Source organism: Bos grunniens, chromosome 10 (genome assembly GCF_055505025.1).
Source record: "Bos grunniens cultivar Pamir isolate PY7600 chromosome 10, Bosgru_T2T1.0, whole genome shotgun sequence".
Classification (NCBI taxonomy): Eukaryota; Metazoa; Chordata; class Mammalia; order Artiodactyla; family Bovidae; genus Bos; species Bos grunniens.
This window is the reverse complement of record NC_141174.1, coordinates 51459199-51477855: the sequence shown is the minus strand read 5'-3', so window position 1 is coordinate 51477855 and position 18657 is coordinate 51459199. Positions and strand designations below refer to the sequence as shown.

The window sequence follows — 18657 nt, the reverse complement described above, 5'->3', positions numbered from 1 at the left end:
GAAACATAATAAAATGTAAATAAATATGAATTCAGTATTTACTCATCCTGTTCCTTCAGCAATATGTGAACCGTGAACTTCCTGATGTTCAAGCTGGTTTTAGAAAAGGCAGAGGAACCAGAGATCAAATTGCCAACATCCGCTGGATCATCGAAAAAGCAAGAGAGTTCCAGAAAAACATCTATTTCTGCTTTATTGACTATGCCAAAGCTTTGACTGTGTGGATCACAATAAACTGTGGAAAATTCTGAAAGAAATGGGAATACCAGACCACCTGACCTGACTCTTGAGAAATGTGTATGCAGGTCAGGAAGCAACAGTCAGAACTGGACATGGAACAACAGACTGGTTCCAAATAGGAAAAGGAGTTCATCAAGGCTGTATATTGTCACCCTGTTTATTTAACTTATATGCAGAGTACATCATGAGAAACGCTGGGCTGGAAGAAGCACAAGCTGGAATCAAGATTGCTGGGAGAAATATCAATAATCTCAGATATGCAGATGACACCACCCTTATGGCAGAAAGTGAAGAGGAACTAAAAAGCCTCTTGATGAAAGTGAAAGAGGAGAGTGAAAAAGTTGGCTTAAAGCTCAACATTCAGAAAACGAAGATCATGGCATCCAGTCCCACCACTTCATGGGAAATAGATGGGGAAACAGTGGAAACAGTATCAGACTTTATTTTTCTGGGCTCCAAAATCACTACAGATGGTGACTGCAGCCATGAAATTAAAAGACACTTACTCCTTGGAAGGAAAGTTATGACCAACCTAGATAGCATGTTCAAAAGCAGAGACATTACTTTGCCAACAAAGGTTTGTCTAGTCAAGGCTATGGTTTTTCCTGTGGTCATGTATGGTTGTGAGAGTTGGACTGTGAAGAAGGCTGAGCGCCGAAGAATTGATGCTTTTGAACTGTGGTGTTGGAGAAGACTCTTGAGAGTCCCTTGGACTGCAAGGAGATCCAACCAGTCCATTCTGAAGGAGATCAGCCCTGGGATTTCTTTGGAAGGACTGATGCGAAAGCTGAAACTCCAGTACTTTGGCCACCTCATGAGAAGAGTTGACTCATTGGAAAAGACTCTGATGCTGGGAGGGGTTGGGGGAAGGAGGAGAAGGGGACGACAGAGGATGAGATGGCTGGATAGCATCACCGACTCGATGGACGTGAGTCTGAGTGAACTCTGGGAGTTGGTGATGGACAGGGAGGCCTGGTGTGCTGCGATTCATGGGGTCGCAAAGAGTCGGACACGACTGAGCGACTGATGTGATCTGATCTGATCTGATCTGTTCCGCTGGAGAACACTGATTCAGGCAGGATAATTCTTTGTTGAGGGAGCTGTCCTATGCATTGGATGTTTAGCAGCATCTTGACCTCTACCCATCTGATGCCAAGAAGCCCCCACCACAGTCCAGTTGTGACCATCAAAATGTGTCCACAAACTGCGAGCTGTCCCCTGGGGTGCAGAATTGCTCTGGTTGAGAACCACTGCTCTAGGCATGCTTAGGAGTCAGCACTAAAAGTCAGGAGTGAATACAGGACAATTAGCTATTAACTAGTGAAACATTTTGCTATCTCAATTTTAGCTAAACTTGTGACTTTCTTTTTTGGAGGGAGGAATTGAGAGAAATGACAACAACCTTTACAGAAAAATATGGAAGATTTCTTTCACTGGGGAAATAAAATCTTGTGGAATATGAAGTAAGAAAAGCTTGTAGGCTGTTTGTCCCAGATAAGTGCAATTACTTTTCAAGTATTGAAAGATTCGTTAATGAGAGAAAAATTACCCATATGCTTCAGCCCTACTGACTAACTCTAGTGAGCACAAAATCTGTGCAGTTCCACTTATAAATTCCTCTTGAGTCCTGATATTTTTGAGGGATTATGTGATTCTTCAAATGAATCCATAACCCATTGTTGGTCCTGGACACATTTAATAACAGAATTCTGGGAGAGTAAGATTAAGAGACACAATCCTTCAGTCTTTCTCCAAACAGTTTTATTATAGAAATGATTCATGCACTGGGAGTCACTGAAATTGATCATTCGTAATTTATATTCTTCTCAGACAGAGCTTTTGAGGTTCCTTTCCTTAGTTGTTCAATGTCAGTTATCCAATGAAAGTTGCCAGTTGTTCAATGAAAATTTGGTTCAATTCTCTAAGAAATTCACAGTCTTAAAAACATTCATAAGCCTGTAGGGAACTGAGAGGTGACTCTGGGCTGGTTTTAGCTAGCTGTGCATGGCTGAATATATACAAAGCATTAAAGCTAATCTGAGACACAATGTGACAATCAATAGCAATACAGTATGTGCTGAACAGTAAAACTTAATATTAGTTTTACAACAAGAGGCAGGATACAAGTCAAGTTGGGGAGGGCAGAGCCAGGGGTGGAAAGCTTTCAGCTGGATTTAGGAACAACATCGTACCGAACTGGATCCTGGAGCTGGCCTGGGCACTTTGGGCAGAGTTCACAGTTGGGCTCCAGCACCTCTGCTCCCCTTGTCAGTGACTGTCATTTATGAAGTGGAGTTGATGTAAAAAGAGTCAGTTTCTGCCCTACCATGTGGCAGAGCTGTAGGACTTGAAGGGGGTTATATGATATAACTTCCTGTTGTGTAGGTGAAGAATTGCAAGTCCAGAGTGGTGATATGAGAGTTATAACAGTGACATTAACTTCTGCTGCTGCAGCTGCTGCTGCTGCTACTAAGTCGCTTCAGTCATGTCCGACTCTGTGCGATCCCATAGACGGCAGCCCACCAGTCTCCCCTGTCCCTGGGATTCTCCAGGCAAGAACACTGGAGTGGGTTGCCATTTCCTTCTCCAATGCATGAAAGTGAAAAGTGAAAGTGAAGTCGCTCAGTCGTGTCCGACTCTTAGCGACCCCATGGACTGCAGCCTACCAGGCTCCTCTGCCCATGGGATTTTCCAGGCAAGAGTACTGGAGTGGGGTGCCATTGCGGGCATGTTAATTGTCTGTCAGACACTTGGCTGAGTGCTCTACATACATCACATCTTAATCTTAATGAGGCAGACACTGTTATGATCCCATAGTCACAGACCAGGAAACTGGAGTCAGGAAATTTTGATCACACTGGAAGTGAAATGCTGACATTACTCAAGTCTAGTACCTTCAGCAATCTGGTGTGTTTCTTATTTTGCTGCTGAATTTCCTCATCTGTAAAAGTCTTTCATTCTTTTGCTCCCTTCTTCCCTTCCTCCCTTCAGCACAGGCCACTGAGCACTTAGCCTAGACCGGGCACCATCCCAGACTCTGGGAAAGCAGCTAGCAGCTTCCGTAATTCAGAGCTATTAGTTAGTGTGGGAGGCCAGTCTACAAGACATAAAAGTAGGGGCTAATGTTTCTTAGTCTTGTTGTTGTTCAGTTGCTCAGTCATGTCTGACTCTGTGACCCCATGGACTGCAGCATGCCAGGCTTCCCTGTCCTTCACTGTCTCCTAGAGTTTGCTCAAACTCAAGTCCACTGAGTCTGTGATGCTTTCCAACCACCTCCTCCTATGCTGCCCTCTTCTCCTTTTGCCTTCAATCTTTCCCATCATCAGCGTCTTTTCCCATGTGTCAGCTCTTCACATTAGGTGGCCAAAGTATTGGAGCTTCAGCTTCAGCATCAGTCCTTCCAATGAATATTCAGGGTTGATTTCCTTTAGGATTGACTGGTTGATCTCCTTGCAGACCAAGGGACTCTCAGTAGTCTAGTCTTTCTCAAAAACCAATGTGTAAAGAAAGGGGTTTTGGCCCCAGAGGCCTGGGATAACCCTTGGTGACCATGAGGCTGGCCTGAGCAGGTCAAAGGGCCAGGCTGACAGTGGATGGCTTATCACTGGGGTGGGCCTTGTCCCCTGATTTCTTCTCAGGTGATCAAGAGCTGTGGACGTGGACAGCTGAAATGACGGGCCTGCGGAGCGATGAATTTAGTTTTGTTGTACACCACAGTTAGCCTTTGTTGAGTTTACAAAGAGGTGAAGTGGCACAGAAGGGAGGCCTTGCTGTGGGGGCCTTGAGGGTGGGATTGTACGGTCTTGGGCAGTACCTGGGGTTTGGCTTTGTCAGGACACCAGGATACCTGTTTTGTAATCACCTCCTAACTTGCCCATCTGCTCAGCAGGCTCTGAGCTGTTGATGACTAGGAATGGTATCTTGTTCTTTTTATCTCAAATGTCAAGATGGTTTCTGGCCTGCTTCATATTCATTGAGTATTTGTTAAACAATTGGGAGATCCTTAGTCTTGCAGTGTCTAGCAGCTGGCCTTTGTGAGGTACATTTAGAGTTTATGTGGACCAGGGGAACTGATTGAGGTCAAACCTGAATGATATGTACATACAGTGAGTGTATGTCCCAGATTTTTTGTAACAGACCCCATTTCAAATATTCTCTCCAATTTTTCCTCTAAGTACATTTTTATCTGTCAGGCTTAGTGCTCTGAAATTTTGGTTTGGAAAATATGCACAGTGCAGCAAAGTCGCTGACTTGTTATCTCACTGTGGGTGGACTATTGAGGTCTGTGTTCTCCTAGGTGTCAGAGACTTGAGACCCTGAATAAGTAATAAGAGGGCCGTATGGTGAGCACGGATGTAGCAGAGCTGTGGGTTTATTTAATTACTGTCTTTTCTGACCTATTTCTGTATGTGGGTATATCAGTCAGTCTTCTCCAGAGAAACAGAACCAGTAGGATGTATTTCAAAGAATTTGCTCACTCGACTGTGGGGGCTGGTAAGTCTGAAACGTGTAGGAAAGGCCAGCAGGCTCAAACTCCTTGGCAGGAGCTAAGGTTGCAGTCTGGAGAGAGAATTTCTTCTTCCTCAGGGAAAACTCAGTTTTGCTCTTAAGGTTTCAACTCAATGGATAAGGCTCACTCACATTATCAGGGGCCATTTCCTTTACTTAAGGTCAACTGATTGTGGATGTTAACTTCATCGACAAAATGCCTTCACAGCAACACCTAGATTAGTGTTGGGTTAAGTAATTGTGTGCTATAGCCTAGCCAGGTTAACAAAAAACTAAGCTGAAACTCCAATATTTTGGCCACCTGATGTGAAGAACTGATTCACCGGAAAAGATCCTGATGCTTGGAAAGATTGAAGGCAGAAGGAGAAGGGGACGACAGAGGATGAGATGGTTGGATGGCATCACCGACTCAATGGGCATGAGTTTGAGCAAGCTCTGGGAGTTGGTGATGGACAGGGAAGCCTGGCGTGCTGCAGTCCATGGAGTTGCAAAGACTCAGACACCACTGGTAACTGAACTGAACTGAACCATCATTGCAGGTGAAATATGAATTGCTCACAGTCTGTCCCAGAAGGATAATATAAAGGAACAATCGTGAGTTTGGGCAAATTCTGGCAAATGTGGGGACAGGATTATCTGATAAACTGCTGTTCTCCTCCCCGAAGAGGGGCAGCCACAGCCTGTTGACCTGCTTATTAATCCCAGTGGGTTGTTAGCAAAATCTTTGAAGTATCCCCACAAGGAGACTGCTGCTCTAGCCCCAGGAGGGAGAAATGTTGGAATAATACTCACCTTCCTTTCCCCCTTTCATGGGGAAGTGAAGTGAAGTGAAAGTCACTCAGTCGTGTCTGACTCTTTGCGACACCACGGACTGAGCTCTTCAGTCCACAGAATTCTCCAGGCCAGAATACTGGAGTGGATAGCCATTCCCTTCTCCAGGGGATCTTCCCAACCAGGAATCGAACTGGGGTCTCCCGCATTGCAGTTGGTTTAAAGAATCCAGTTTGATTCCTGGGTCGGGAAGATCCTTTGGAGAAGAGATAGGTTACCCACTCTAGTGTTCTTGGGCTTCCCTTGGGGCTCATTTGGTAAAGTATCCACCTGCAATTCAGGAGACCTGGGTTTGATCTCTGGGTTAGAAAGGTCCCCTGGAGAAGGGAAAGGCTACGCACTCCAGTATTTTGGCCTAGAGAATTCCATGGACTATATAGTCCATGGGGTCACAAAGAGTTGGAAACCACTTTCACTTTCATGGGGAAAGGGGCCTGATTTGATTGGTATTGGAAGAAGCATTTTGTTATGGGCCCTGAGCATCTCTAGATGTTCTTCCTGTCTAAGCCATGAATGCAAGAGCCTGATTGCTCTTCATTCAGGCCATTACTCAGGATTGCTTTGGCAGTGAGCAACCTTGAGAAAGGAGGTAATGACTTTCCTAGGACAAAGAGGAGACTTGCCTCTACTTGCTATAAAAATGGTGAAACATCCAAGCTCTAACTTCCTCTCCTATAATAATCCTCTGCATATTCAGGGTCCATCTAGAAATACCTGCATTGTTCCCTTAGGATCTGGGGGGCAAGTAGTGTGAACATCATGCTGACACTCTGGCTATTGCATGTACTGTGAGTAATAAAGTCCTTTGTCTCTGATCTAGTCTTGTCTCATATCTTCTTGCCAGCCTCCATGAAACTGTTGCAGGGGAGTTTGTTAGCTTGTTAGGATAAAAATCTCAGACCCTCTACAATTTTTTACAGTAAGAGGCCTTGATTCCCTGTAGGCAACATGTATTTGTTTCACGTTCCTAGCCTTTCCTTCCTCCTCCATGCAAAGAGGGTCTATTCTGGAGACCAAACTCTCCCTACTCCACAGTCTCATTGCAAGAGTATATATAGTAAGAACAGTTTTGGCTTTCCAGCTCTGTCATTAAGAAAGCTGCTGTGTTGATTCCTGGTTGGGCTTTTCCCAAGTGGTTTAGAATGTGGAGGGACAATAGTGGAACATCTAGGTTCTTCTAGAAATCCCAACTTGTACTGAGTACCAGGCTCTATACTAGACGCTGAGAGTGCCACTGTGAAAAAGAAAGGTCCCTGCTGTATTGTAGCTGATAGTGTTAATGGGGGAAGGGAGCCTGAACAGATGTAAGAAGATAATGTGCAGTTTCAAGAGCAGCACAACATGACTGCCTGCAGATCACATCACTTTGTCTAACATTTTCTTCCTTTTGAGTTTGATTTCTCTGAAGCCACATTTAAATCATCCTAGTTGGATTTAGGTTATTCTTAGGTTTGTAAGTAATACATTTACAAACTATCTCTCGGGAAGTTATTTCTGCAATGGTTAAGCTCATCATTATATATGTTGATTTGTATCAAATTCATTCACAGAGGGTGACATCGCTATAATTTTGGAGTAAATTATATTCTAACCATGCCTTGTAAAATAACTCAATCAACCATACAGAATTCAGTATTAAAACTTAAATTATAATGTGGATATTGAAATTATTTTAGATAAATAATGCATATACCAGATCATTTAATATAACCCTAAATTCTACCTTCATTATGTTTTTCAGCAAATAGACTCAGAGTAGAAATTGAGGAATCTATCTGTAAATCTACCCGTCTACTGTCAGTCACTGTGCTAGGTACCAGGAATATAGAGGTGGCTAAGAATAGATATTTCAAATACTCCAGTCTCCTAAAAGGACAAATGCAGTTCAGTCAGGCATATAGTGAAAATGACCAAATATTGCAGAAGTTTGACTGGTACTTATTAAGGCAAAAGCCCTCAGAGCTACAGCCAATCTTGGAGAATATAAGTTTTCTTCTTGTCTGTTTAAATGCAGGAATGAGCCTCTACATCCCTGTGTATGAGCTGATAATCTAAAAATAACACATCCCAATGTTATCCGTGATTTTTCCATAATATGTGTACATTTCTGAAATGAAATTTATAAAAGACAACATAATTCAATTTATAAACATTTACTGAGTTTCTACCATACACAAGGACCTATAGTAGATTCCACGGGGGACATAAGACAAGATACACGCCCTTGAAGAATTTGCAATCAAGTGAGGACATTCATTATTATCATAGACTTATGAATCTACTTGTCAGGCAAGGGTCTCCCCTTTCAACATCGTGACTCCTTTATGACTTTTTGTGATGCTTCTATCAACAGTATGTTGGCTTTAGTGTCTTTGTATTAACCCAAATAACCAGTCAACATGTCTATATTGCAGGAAATGAATGAAAGGCTATAAGGGAGGATGATGAGGAGATAGAGGAACTCACAGTAACACCTATTCTATAGTGGGCACTTTATGATTAATACATTCCCAGAAGAATCCAGGAAGTAGGTATTATTGTTCTTTCCCTTTTTTTTTTTTTTTTTAGCAGATGACAACATTAAAGCTCAAGCATTTCCTTAAACCCAGAGAGCAAGCGGCAGACCTGGGATTTTTAGGTCTGTTTGATATCAAAGCCCAAGCTTTGTCTGCTACAGTTAACTCACAACCTTCCAAAAATGTATGTGTGTTTTCAGAAGCAAGCTAGCAAATAAACAAGCAAGCAAAAACGTACCTAACAAAAGAAAGAAAGCAGTGAATTTTGTGGCACTGGAGGTATTTACAGCAAACTGAATAAATATTGGCAGAGATACAGAGGGGGTTAAAGCATTGAGTCAGGGGTGAACAGAGTGATACCAAAATTCCTTTCTACTCTGGATTCAACTTCTATGAAAGCGTGAGCAGAATGTGCACCAATTTCCCTTTTCGTGAGATCCTCCACTACATGTGCTCTACCATGAATGCAAAGAGTCATCGGAGTAGATACTGGGAAAAACAAGGACCATGGCCCATATCACTACAGAGCTTATCAAGATGCGCAGCAGTTCATCCTGCTGAAAGTTTCGCTTGTGTTATGTGTATGTTTCCCATTTGTTCCATGGAAGAAGTTCCTACAAGTCAATCATGCCAGCTTTGGAGGAAAAAAATCTTTTAGCTTTGAAGAAGCTCCTTTCCCAAGAGGAAGGAGACAACTAGACCTTTTTTGATTTCAGATCCTGTTTTGGACTGAATGTTTGTCTCTTTGCAAATTCATATATTGAAACCCTAACTCACAGTGTGATGGTATTTGGAAGTGAGGCCTTTGGGAGGTAAATTAGATCAGGTCATGGAGGTGGGGGCAGGGGGCACAATGGGATTAGTGCTGTTGGAAGAAGAGGAGGAGAGAATAGAGACCCTTCTCTCTTTCTTTCTCTGTGAGCATACCACAAGAAGGTGACCATCTGCAAGCCAGGGCTTGGGCCCTCACCAAGAACTGAATCTGCTGGCATCTTGACCTTGGACTTCCCAGCCTCCAGAGCTGTGAGATGTAAATTTCCATGATTTAAGTCACCCGGTTTATGGTGCATTGTGTCACAGGCCACGTTGACTGAGACAGACCCCTTAAGGCTATTGTTCCAATCATTTTTAAGAGTTGGGCTGGTGGTCCTATTTGGGGAAACCTGTTTGGGGAGAGAGCTTGTGATAACATCCTTTGAGTTTCACAGATTGAAAGGTAGTGTGATTTTGGGGGATAGAGAGTGAAGTGAAGGTAGGGGAGCGGTAAGAATCTCTGGCACAGTGGCTGGGCAGCTGAGTCCTTGGAACATGGGTGTGCAGGACCAGAAATCACAGAGCATTGGGAGCTGCAACCTGGGAACCTGAGCTGCAGCCCCACTGGCTGAACTGAACTCTGCAGGAGTGTGGGATCTTTCTCCACGTTCTGAAGACCACGTTCAGTAGTACCACCAAATGGCAGTAAGCAACAGTGACAAGGTGGACTGATTGGACACCAGAGACTCACTGTCCCAGTCTCTCTTTGGACTGTGAAAATCTCTAGTGTTTCTGCATTTTGTTTGTTTGCTTTTTGCTTGTTTGCTAAACTATTCATAGGAAGGAGGAGGCCCAGAAAGCAGGGCCAGAGCAGGGTAAATTTGAGTGAAAAAATCATTGCTGAGATTTGCAGCAGGAAATGGTGGAGCAGTCAGTCCCCCAGGGCCACCGGGTACCTCTCTTCTAAGTGGAGGAGACAAGCTGGGGCTGAGGGGAGCAGACACTTCCAGCCATACTCTGGTTCTTTGCAGTGGCTGGGCAGCCATAGTCTTAACAAAAAACTTGGCATCGTTATTACTCTTGGTCTCATAACTCCCAGACTTGACATCTCAATAACATAAGAAAGTTTTAGAGAGTGAAAGTGAAAGTGATAGTCACTCAGTCGTGTCTAACTCTTTGCGACCTCATGGACATGGGATTCTTTAGGGAAGAATACTGGAGTGGGTTGCCATTTCCTTCTCCAGGGGATCTTCTTGACCTGGGGATAGAACCCAGGTCTCCTGCATTGCAGGCAAATTCTTTACCATCTGAGCCACCAGGGAAAGTTCTAGATGGAAGCCTTATTTAGATTCTGAAGGGTAGTTATACATGGAGGCATAGTGTTCAGATATTGGAGACTGGGGTATTTGGTACTTATAAACAGCAACAGCAATGACAACAAGAGAGAAATATAGATCTACGGGTTTAATATTTAACATTTGGGTTTTGTCATGACACAGATTTACAAAAAACAAATAACAACAATAACCCTGGCATGTGTGATGTGGTTGAGTGATGGATCTTTGAGAGCACCCCTAGACATTTCCCTGGAGTTTCAGGCAACAGAATGGCTCTGGGTACCTTGGGTATTTGTGTCCTGCAGTCCTATTTTTTGAGGAGCTGAGAGCAAATGCCAAGGGATAGGACTGGAGGAGACCTGTCTTTTTCCTTTACAGTTTATTAGTTACTCATTTCTTCTGGGTCAACCTCTGAGATTCACTCACGTCTGATAAGTGCTTACCAAACCTGAACAAGTATCCAGAGAAAGACTCTGGCACGGCAGCCCAGTCCAGTCTTCTGGCCTGGAGAATCCCATGGACAGAGGAGCCTGGTGAGCTTCAGTTCATGGGACCGTAAAGAATCATGCAGAACTGAAGCAACAGAGCACACATGTACTTTTATCGTCATATCTAGGGGTGCTATCTCTGCTTTCCCAGAACTTTCCTTTACTTCCTCCCTGTGTTTGACTTTGTTTGCTTCCTTAGCACCAGGAATTACTTTCAGAGACCTGGGGAATCTGATCATGTGCTCTGAAAGTCCCCTCATTTAGAGAAGGGTCTGGTGTTTATTTAATCTTTACCAGCCAAGGGTCTGATGGCTACTTGGTGAAATCCTGGCCAGCTTTGGAGAAGGAGGCCTGAAAGGGACTTTGAAGATTCTGAAGATAAACACTTTCCTTCTGTTCTGGTCCTCCCCTTACCTTCATCATATATGTCACCAACTCTTACTCCAAAGCCATCGCTGCCTCTTCTTCCCTCTGCCTCCTTCCATGCTTCTCTCATTTCTCCCCTGAGTGACTGACAGCATTGTAAATAATTTTCCTGTATTCAAATTCTTACTGTTCTTGTCCATTCTCTGAACAGCTACCCAGGAACTTCTAAAGTACACATCTGTTCATGACATTCTCTCGTTTGAGAACGCTCACTGGTTCCCTATCACTCATAGAGTACTTTGGATTTCACTCCTTCTCCCTGAAGTACCCATCCTCTTTTTCCTTTCTGGAAAAGAATTAATCATTTATCACCTCCTCTGTGAAGCTGTCCAAGATTCCTTTGGGTGGGGTTACTGCCTTTTTTGCTGTTGCTGTTCAGTCACTAAATCATGTCTGACTCTGCAACCCCATGGATTGCAGCATGTCAGGCTTCCCTGTCCTCCACTATCTCCCAGAGTTTCCCCAAATTCACGTCCACTGAGTCAGTGATGGTAACCATCTCATCCTCATCCTCTCCCTCTGTGCTTCTCCTGCCTTCCATCTTCCCAGCATCAGGGTCTTTTCCAATGAGTTGGCTCTTCACATAGGGGGCCAAAATATTGGAGCTTCAGCCTTAGCAACAGTCCTTCAAATGATTATTTAGGATTGATTTCCTTTAGGATTGACTGGTTTGGCCTCCTTGCAGTCCAAGGGACTCTCAAGGGTCTTCTCCAGCACCACAATTCAAAAGCATCAATTCTTTGGCACTCAGCTTTCTTTATGGTCCAACTCTCACACCTGTACAAGACTACTGGAAAAACCATAGCTTTGACTATACAGACCTTTGTCAGCAAAGTAATATCTCTGGTTTTTTCTGTGTTTTAATATTTCTGGTGTTTAATATCTTATCTACCTAGACAAGAAGTTTTTCTTCCAAGGAGCAAGTGTCTTTTAGTTTCATGGCTGCAGTCACCATCTGCACTGATTTTGGAGCCCAAGAAAATAAAATCTGTCACTGCTTCCACTTATTCCCCTTCTATTTGCCATGATGTAATGGGACTGGATGCCATGATCTTAGACATTTATTCTTTAAAAAAAATGAGAAGAAATAATTTCACTTGTTCATTGATTTTTCAATTAACTCATGGGCACAGTTTAAAATTAGTCCCATTTACAAACTTAGTTAATTACATTCCCTTAAACGTCTTCAACCATGTTTATCAATTTAATATGTTTTCTTTTTAAACACTTCAAATGCCTGGCAGGGTACACTTACAATATTAATAAGCAAAACCCTCTTAAGCATTTAAATTACTCTTGTATCCAATAAATGAATAATTATAGTAAATCAAGTTCTACTAGACATGACACAGCTATTTATAGACTTAAAATTCTCTTGTACATTTCTGCTAAAAATTAAAAGTGTCAGATTCTCTCAGATATGACAAACATTTTCAGGGTTGTTTTTAATTGTCCAGTGTGGAAGTGATACTTGCATTCCATGCTTAACTTGCAAGGATGTTGTGAAGACATAGCACTCGGATGATACAAACAAGCTGTGAAAAAAATTAAGATGCAGTTTTCATACCAGGAGAAAGCTAACCTCTGTCAAGGACACACTTGAACCATGTCTTAAAAGGTGAGGATGAGTTTTCTTGTTTTCTTTTCCTTCCCCACGTGAAAACTCACTTTGAAAAAGAGCAGATAATTTAGATGAAGTTCAAATGACTAGTAGAGACCTTCTGTGCCTTCTCTTTCAGAGGCATGATACTGATATCATAGCTAAATCTCTTTTTAAAAAAGTATAGTTGGTTTACAATGTTTCAGGTGTACATTGAAGTTATTTAGCCATATATACCTTGTTTATCTATTTTGTATATAGTAGTGAGTATCTGTTAATTCCAATTTTCCTACCCCCCACTTTCCCATTTGGTAACTGTAAGTTTGTTTTCTATGTCTGTGAGTCTATTTCTGTTTTGTAAACAAGTTAATTTGTATAGATTCCACATATAAGTGATGTCATATGATATTTTTCTCTATCTGATTTACTTCACTTAATATGGTATCTCTAGGTCCATCCATATTGTTGTGAATGGCATTATTTCTTTTTTATGGCTGAATAATATTCCAATGTGGATGCATGTGGGTGTGTGCATAGACACAGATACATATATGTATATATACCACTACTTTTTTAAAATTAATTAATTTATTTTAATTGGAGGCTAATTGCTTTACAATATTGTAGTGGATTTTGCCATACATTGACATGAATCAGCCATGGGTGTACATATGTTTCCCATCCTGAACCCGTCTCCCACCTCCCTCCCCATCTCATCCCTCAGGGTTGTCCCAGTGCACCGGCTTTGAGTGCCCTGTTTCATTCATTGAACTTGGACTGGTGATCTATTTCACATATGGTAATATACATGTTTCAATGCTATTCTCTCAAATCATCCCACCCTCACCTTCTTTCACAGAGAGTTTTCCCAGCACCACTTGTTAAAGACATTGTCTTTTCTCTGTTGTATATTCTTGCCTCCTTTGTCAAAGATAAGGTGTCCATAGGTGCGTGGATTTATCCTTGGACTTTCTATTTTGTTCCATTGATCTATATTTCTGTCTTTGTGCCAGTACCATACTGTCTTGATGACTGTAGCTTTGTAGTATAGTCTGAAGTCAGGCAGGTTGATTCCTCCAGTTCCATTCTTCTTCCTCAAGATTGCTTTGGCTATTTGAGGTTTTTTGTATTTCCATACAAATTGTGAAATTATTTGTTTTAGTTCTGTGAAAAATACCATTGGTAGCTTGATAGGGATTGCATTGAAACTATAGATTGCTTTGGGTAGTATACTCATTTTCACTTCATGATTCTTCTGATTCATGAACATGGTATACTTCTCCATCTATTTGTGTAATCTTTGATTTCTTTCATCAGTGTTTTATAGTTTTCTATATATAGGTCTTTTGTTTCTTTAAGTAGATTTATTCCTAAGTATTTTATTCTTTTCATTACAATGATGACTGGAATTGTTTCCTTAATTTCTCTTTTTGTTTTCTCATTGTTAGTGTATAGGAATGGAAGGGATTTCTGTGTGTTAATTTTATATTCTACAGCTTTTCTATATTCACTGATTAGCTCTAGTAATTTTCTGGTGGTGTCTTTAGGGTTTTCTATGTGGAGGATCGTGTCATCTGCAAATAGTTAGAGTTTTGCTTCTTCTTTTCCAATCTGGATTCCTTTTATTTCTTTTTCTTCTCTGATTGTTGTGGCTAAAACTTCCAAAACTGTGACTAGTAGTGGTGAGAGTGGGTGCCCTTTTTCCTGACTTTAGGGGAAATGTTTCAATTTTTCACCATTGAGGATAGTGTTTGCTGTGGGTTTATCATATATGGCTTTTATTATGTTGAGGTACATTCCTTCTATGCCTGCTTTCTGATACAATGGACCAGTTAGACCTAATTGATATCTATAGGACATTTCACCCCAAAACAATGAATTTCACCTTTTTCTCAAGTGCACATGGGACATCCTGGGTCATAAATCTAGTCTTGGTAAATTCAAAAAGTTGAAATCATTTCAAGCATCTTTTCTGATCACAATGTGGTAAGATTATGGGAATACCAGACCACCTGACCTGCCTCTTGAGAAATCTGTATGCAGGTCAGGTAGCAACAGTTAGAACTGGACATGGAACAACAAACTGGTTCCAAATAGGAAAAGGAGTACGTCAAGGCTGTATATTGTGACCCTGCTTATTTAACTTATATGCAGAGTACATCATGAGAAATGCTGGGCTGGAAGAAGCACAAGCTGTAATCAAGATTGCTGGGAGAAATATCAATAACCTCAGATATGCAGATGACACCACCCTTATGGCAGAAAGTGAAGAGGAACTCAAAAGCCTCTTGATGAAAGTGAAAGTGGAGAGTGAAAAAGTTGGCTTAAAGCTCAACATTCAGAAAATGAAGATCCTGGCATCCGGTCCCATCACTTCATGGGAAATAGATGGGGAAACAGTGGAAACAGTGTCAGACTTTATTTTTCTGGGCTCCAAAATCACTGCAGATGGTGACTGCAGCCATGAAATTACAAGATGCTTACTCCTTGGAAGGAAAATTATGTCCAACCTACATAGCATATTCAAAAGCAGAGACATTACTTTGCCAACAAAGGTCCGTCTAGTCAAGGCTATGGTTTTTCCAGTGGTCATGTATGGATGTGAGAGTTGGACTGTGAAGAAGGCTGAGCACCGAAGAATTGATGCTTTTGAAGTGTGGTGTTGGAGAAGACTCTTGAGAGTCCCTTGGACTGCAAGGAGATCCAACCAGTCCATTCTGAAGGAGATCAGCCCTGGGATTTCTTTGGAAGGAATGATGCTAAAGCTGAAACTCCAGTACTTTGGCCACCTCATGCGAAGAGTTGACTCATTGGAAAAGACTCTGATGCTGGGAGGGATTGGGGGCAGGAGGAGAAGGGGACGACAGAGGATGAGATGGCTGGATGGTATCACTGACTCAATGGATGTGAGTCTGGGTGAACTCCGGGAGTTGGTGATGGACAGGGAGGCCTGGCGTGCTGCGATTCATGGGGTCGCAAAGAGTTGGACACGACTGAGCGACTGAACTGAACTGAACAGGAAAAAAACTATTAAAAATACAAACATATGGAGGCTAAACAACATGCTTCTGAATAACCAACAAATCACAGAAGAAGTCAAAAACGAAATCAAAGTATGCATAGAAACAAATGAAAATGAAAACTTAACAACCCAAAACCTATGGGATTCAACAAAAGCAGTGCTAAGCGGAAGGTTCATAGCAATACAAGCTGACATCAAGAAACAAGGGAAAAATCAAATAAATAACCTAACTTTACACCTAAAGCAACTAGAAAAAGAAGAAATGAAGACCCCCAGGGTTAGTAAAAGGAAAGAAATAATAAAAATTAGGGCAGAAATAAATGAAAAAGAAACAAAGGAGACCATAGCAAAAATAAACAAAACTAAAAGCTGGTTCTTTGTGAAGATAAATAAAATAGACAAACCATTAGCCAGACTCACCAAGAAAAAAAGGAAGAAAAATCAAATAAACAAAATTAGAAATGAAAATGGAGAAATGACAACAGACAATACAGAAATACAAAGGATCATAAGAGATTACTATCCGCAACTATATGCCAATAAAATGGACAACTTAGAAGAAATGAACAAATTCTTAGAAAAGTATAACCTTCCAAAACTGAACCAGGAAGAAATAGAAAATCTTAACAGACATATCACAGGCACAGAAATTGAAACTGTAACCAAAAATCTTCCAATAAGTAAAATCCCAGGACCAGATGGCTTCACAGGTGAATTCTACCAAAAATTTAGAGAAGAGAAGAGTTGAAATCTATCCTATTCAAACTTTTCCAGAAAATTGCAGAGGAAGGTAAACTGCTGAACTCATTCTATGACGCCACCATCACTCTAATACCAAAAAACAGACAAAGATGCCACAAAAAAAGAAAACTACAGGCCAATGTCACTGATGAACATAGATGCAAAAATCCTCAACAAAATTCTAGCAAACAGAATCTAACAGCATATTAAAAAGATCATACATCATCACCAAGTGGGCTTTATCCCAGGGATGCAAGGATTCTTCAGTATTCACAAATCAATCAATGTAACACACCACATTAACAAATTTAAAGTTAAAAACTATATGATTGTCTCAATAGATGCAGAGAAAGCCTTTGACAAAATTCAACATCCATTTATGATAAAACCCACTACTACTTCTTTATCCATTCATGTGTTGATGGATATTTAGGTTGCTTCTGTGTCTCGGCTGTTGTCAGTAGTGCTGCCGTGAACTTTGGGGTACATGTATCTTTTTGAATTAAAGCTTTCTTTGGATATATGCCCAGGGGGGATGGTAATTCTATGTTTGGCTTTTTAAGGAACCCCAGATCTCTCCTAATCAGGACGTTCCTCTATCTTTGGCAGAGGAGAGTCAGTGAGCTTTCCAGTCCTGGGAGGCTGGCACAGCTATTATATGTTTGCAGGACCAGTGAATGAAATCATAGCAAACAGGTAGTTGCATACATTGCCAACTCCACTCTGTCAGCTTTTCTCCCACAGTCCATATATAAGGTATAAGAAGGATAAGGAGGGTTAGCAGGAGCAGCAGCAATGGATGAACACTGTACACGTCTTGGGAAAGCTGTGGGGTCTGGATGTTTAGCAAAGCCCCCAGTGTACTTACCTTTTGCTCCAGAGGGCGAAGAGCAGGGGCATCCTCTCAGGTCCTGGTAGGAGTGTATAGGGAGCCTCCTTCAGACTTGCTTTCTGAGAGAGGGGTATCAACCTCCCTTCTGCAGTCTGGGCAGAGTTGGTTCATCTCAGTGTCTGTTCCTAGTGTCTGCTAGGCATCAGTTTCCACCGGGCAGTTCCGCCAGCAGTTCCGTCTCCTGGAAGCACTGACGCCTTCCTACTGTATATGATGTGGTGAACACCTCGATCCCTGGGCTGTGAGGGTGGAGACGGACCTGCACTGTGCACTGCCTCTTAGCTGGAAGTTTGTTGGCTGGGCCAGCGATGCACTGGACTCAGATCTGGCTTCAGGAGGATGACTTGGATGCCTCAACCAATATTTGGCTGAACAGAAGAGCTGGTGGACCGTGGATTTGGGGATGGCAATCCTTTGGCATGACTGAGACTCCCTGCCTAGAGGGTGACCAGCTTTGATTTCAGCCCCTGATGCTAGTCTGCTGGCCAAGTGGGAAGTCCTGCCTCTTCCCTTCCCTTGTCTTTCTCCCCCTTTGCTCTGGGGTCTGGGGTGGTTATGCTGCCCATGGGATGTGCCACTGTGGCTAGGCACTTCTAACTCAGTGCCCCTCTGCACCAGCTGACTTGGGAGCTAGAGCTCATCAGAGATCCAAGGACGTTCCCTCAGGCTAACTCACCTACTTCCCAGGAGGAGGCCAAGAGCCATGAGTTAAGAATCACTCAGTAAATTCACTGTCCAGATATGAGGCCAGAACTGGAATCAGGTCTTCTACATTCTGAGTTATCCCCTTTATACCACCCTGTGTCTTTACCAACCAGTCATCCACAAACAGCATCAGGGACCTACTGGATGCAAGCATGGTGGTAGACAAAGGGAAGGACAGAAAAGACAAGGTCCAGTTCACAGCAGCATGGGGAAGTTCCCAGCAACAGGTCTGGGCCAGTGCTGAGAGTTCAGGGTGGTCAGAGTGGAGGGGGAAGGGGAAGAGAGAAAAGAGAGGGGAGCAGGGGTTGGTGGGAAGAGAGAGAGGATGGGAGGGAGAGGAGGGTGGAGGGGCAGAGAGAGGGATTGAGAGAGACATATACACACACACAGAAAGAGAAAGAGACAAGAGACAGACACAGAGAAAGAGAAGGGAGAGAGGAAGCTTGCCTACCAGGTGGTCACAGAGAGAGGATGCAAGTTTACCATTCAGGCAGGCAGCAAGGATGGGATGAGCAGGACCTGGGCTGGGTGCAGGAAAGAAATATACATGCTCCCCATGTTCCAGTCTGACTGGAGAGACAGAGCAGTGAACAGTGA

The 18657-nt window shown here is 42.5% G+C and overlaps 1 protein-coding gene across 8 annotated transcripts in view; it reads left to right on the top strand.

Annotated features, from left to right (window-relative positions):
- LOC147364520 (uncharacterized) overlaps window positions 1-18657 on the top strand; it is a 254466-nt gene that overhangs the window by 215771 nt on the left and 20038 nt on the right. For 6 of the 8 annotated variants that reach the window (XM_086321207.1, XM_086321206.1, XM_086321208.1 and 3 more), the window contains one exon: window positions 60-1712. The exons of the other annotated variants lie outside the window; for them this stretch is intronic. In XM_086321207.1, the coding sequence (XP_086177333.1) occupies window positions 60-251 (192 nt within the window). In that variant the 3' untranslated portion in view covers window positions 252-1712. Of the gene's footprint in view, window positions 1-59; window positions 1713-18657 lie in introns of those variants that run through there. 8 annotated transcript variants of the gene reach the window in all.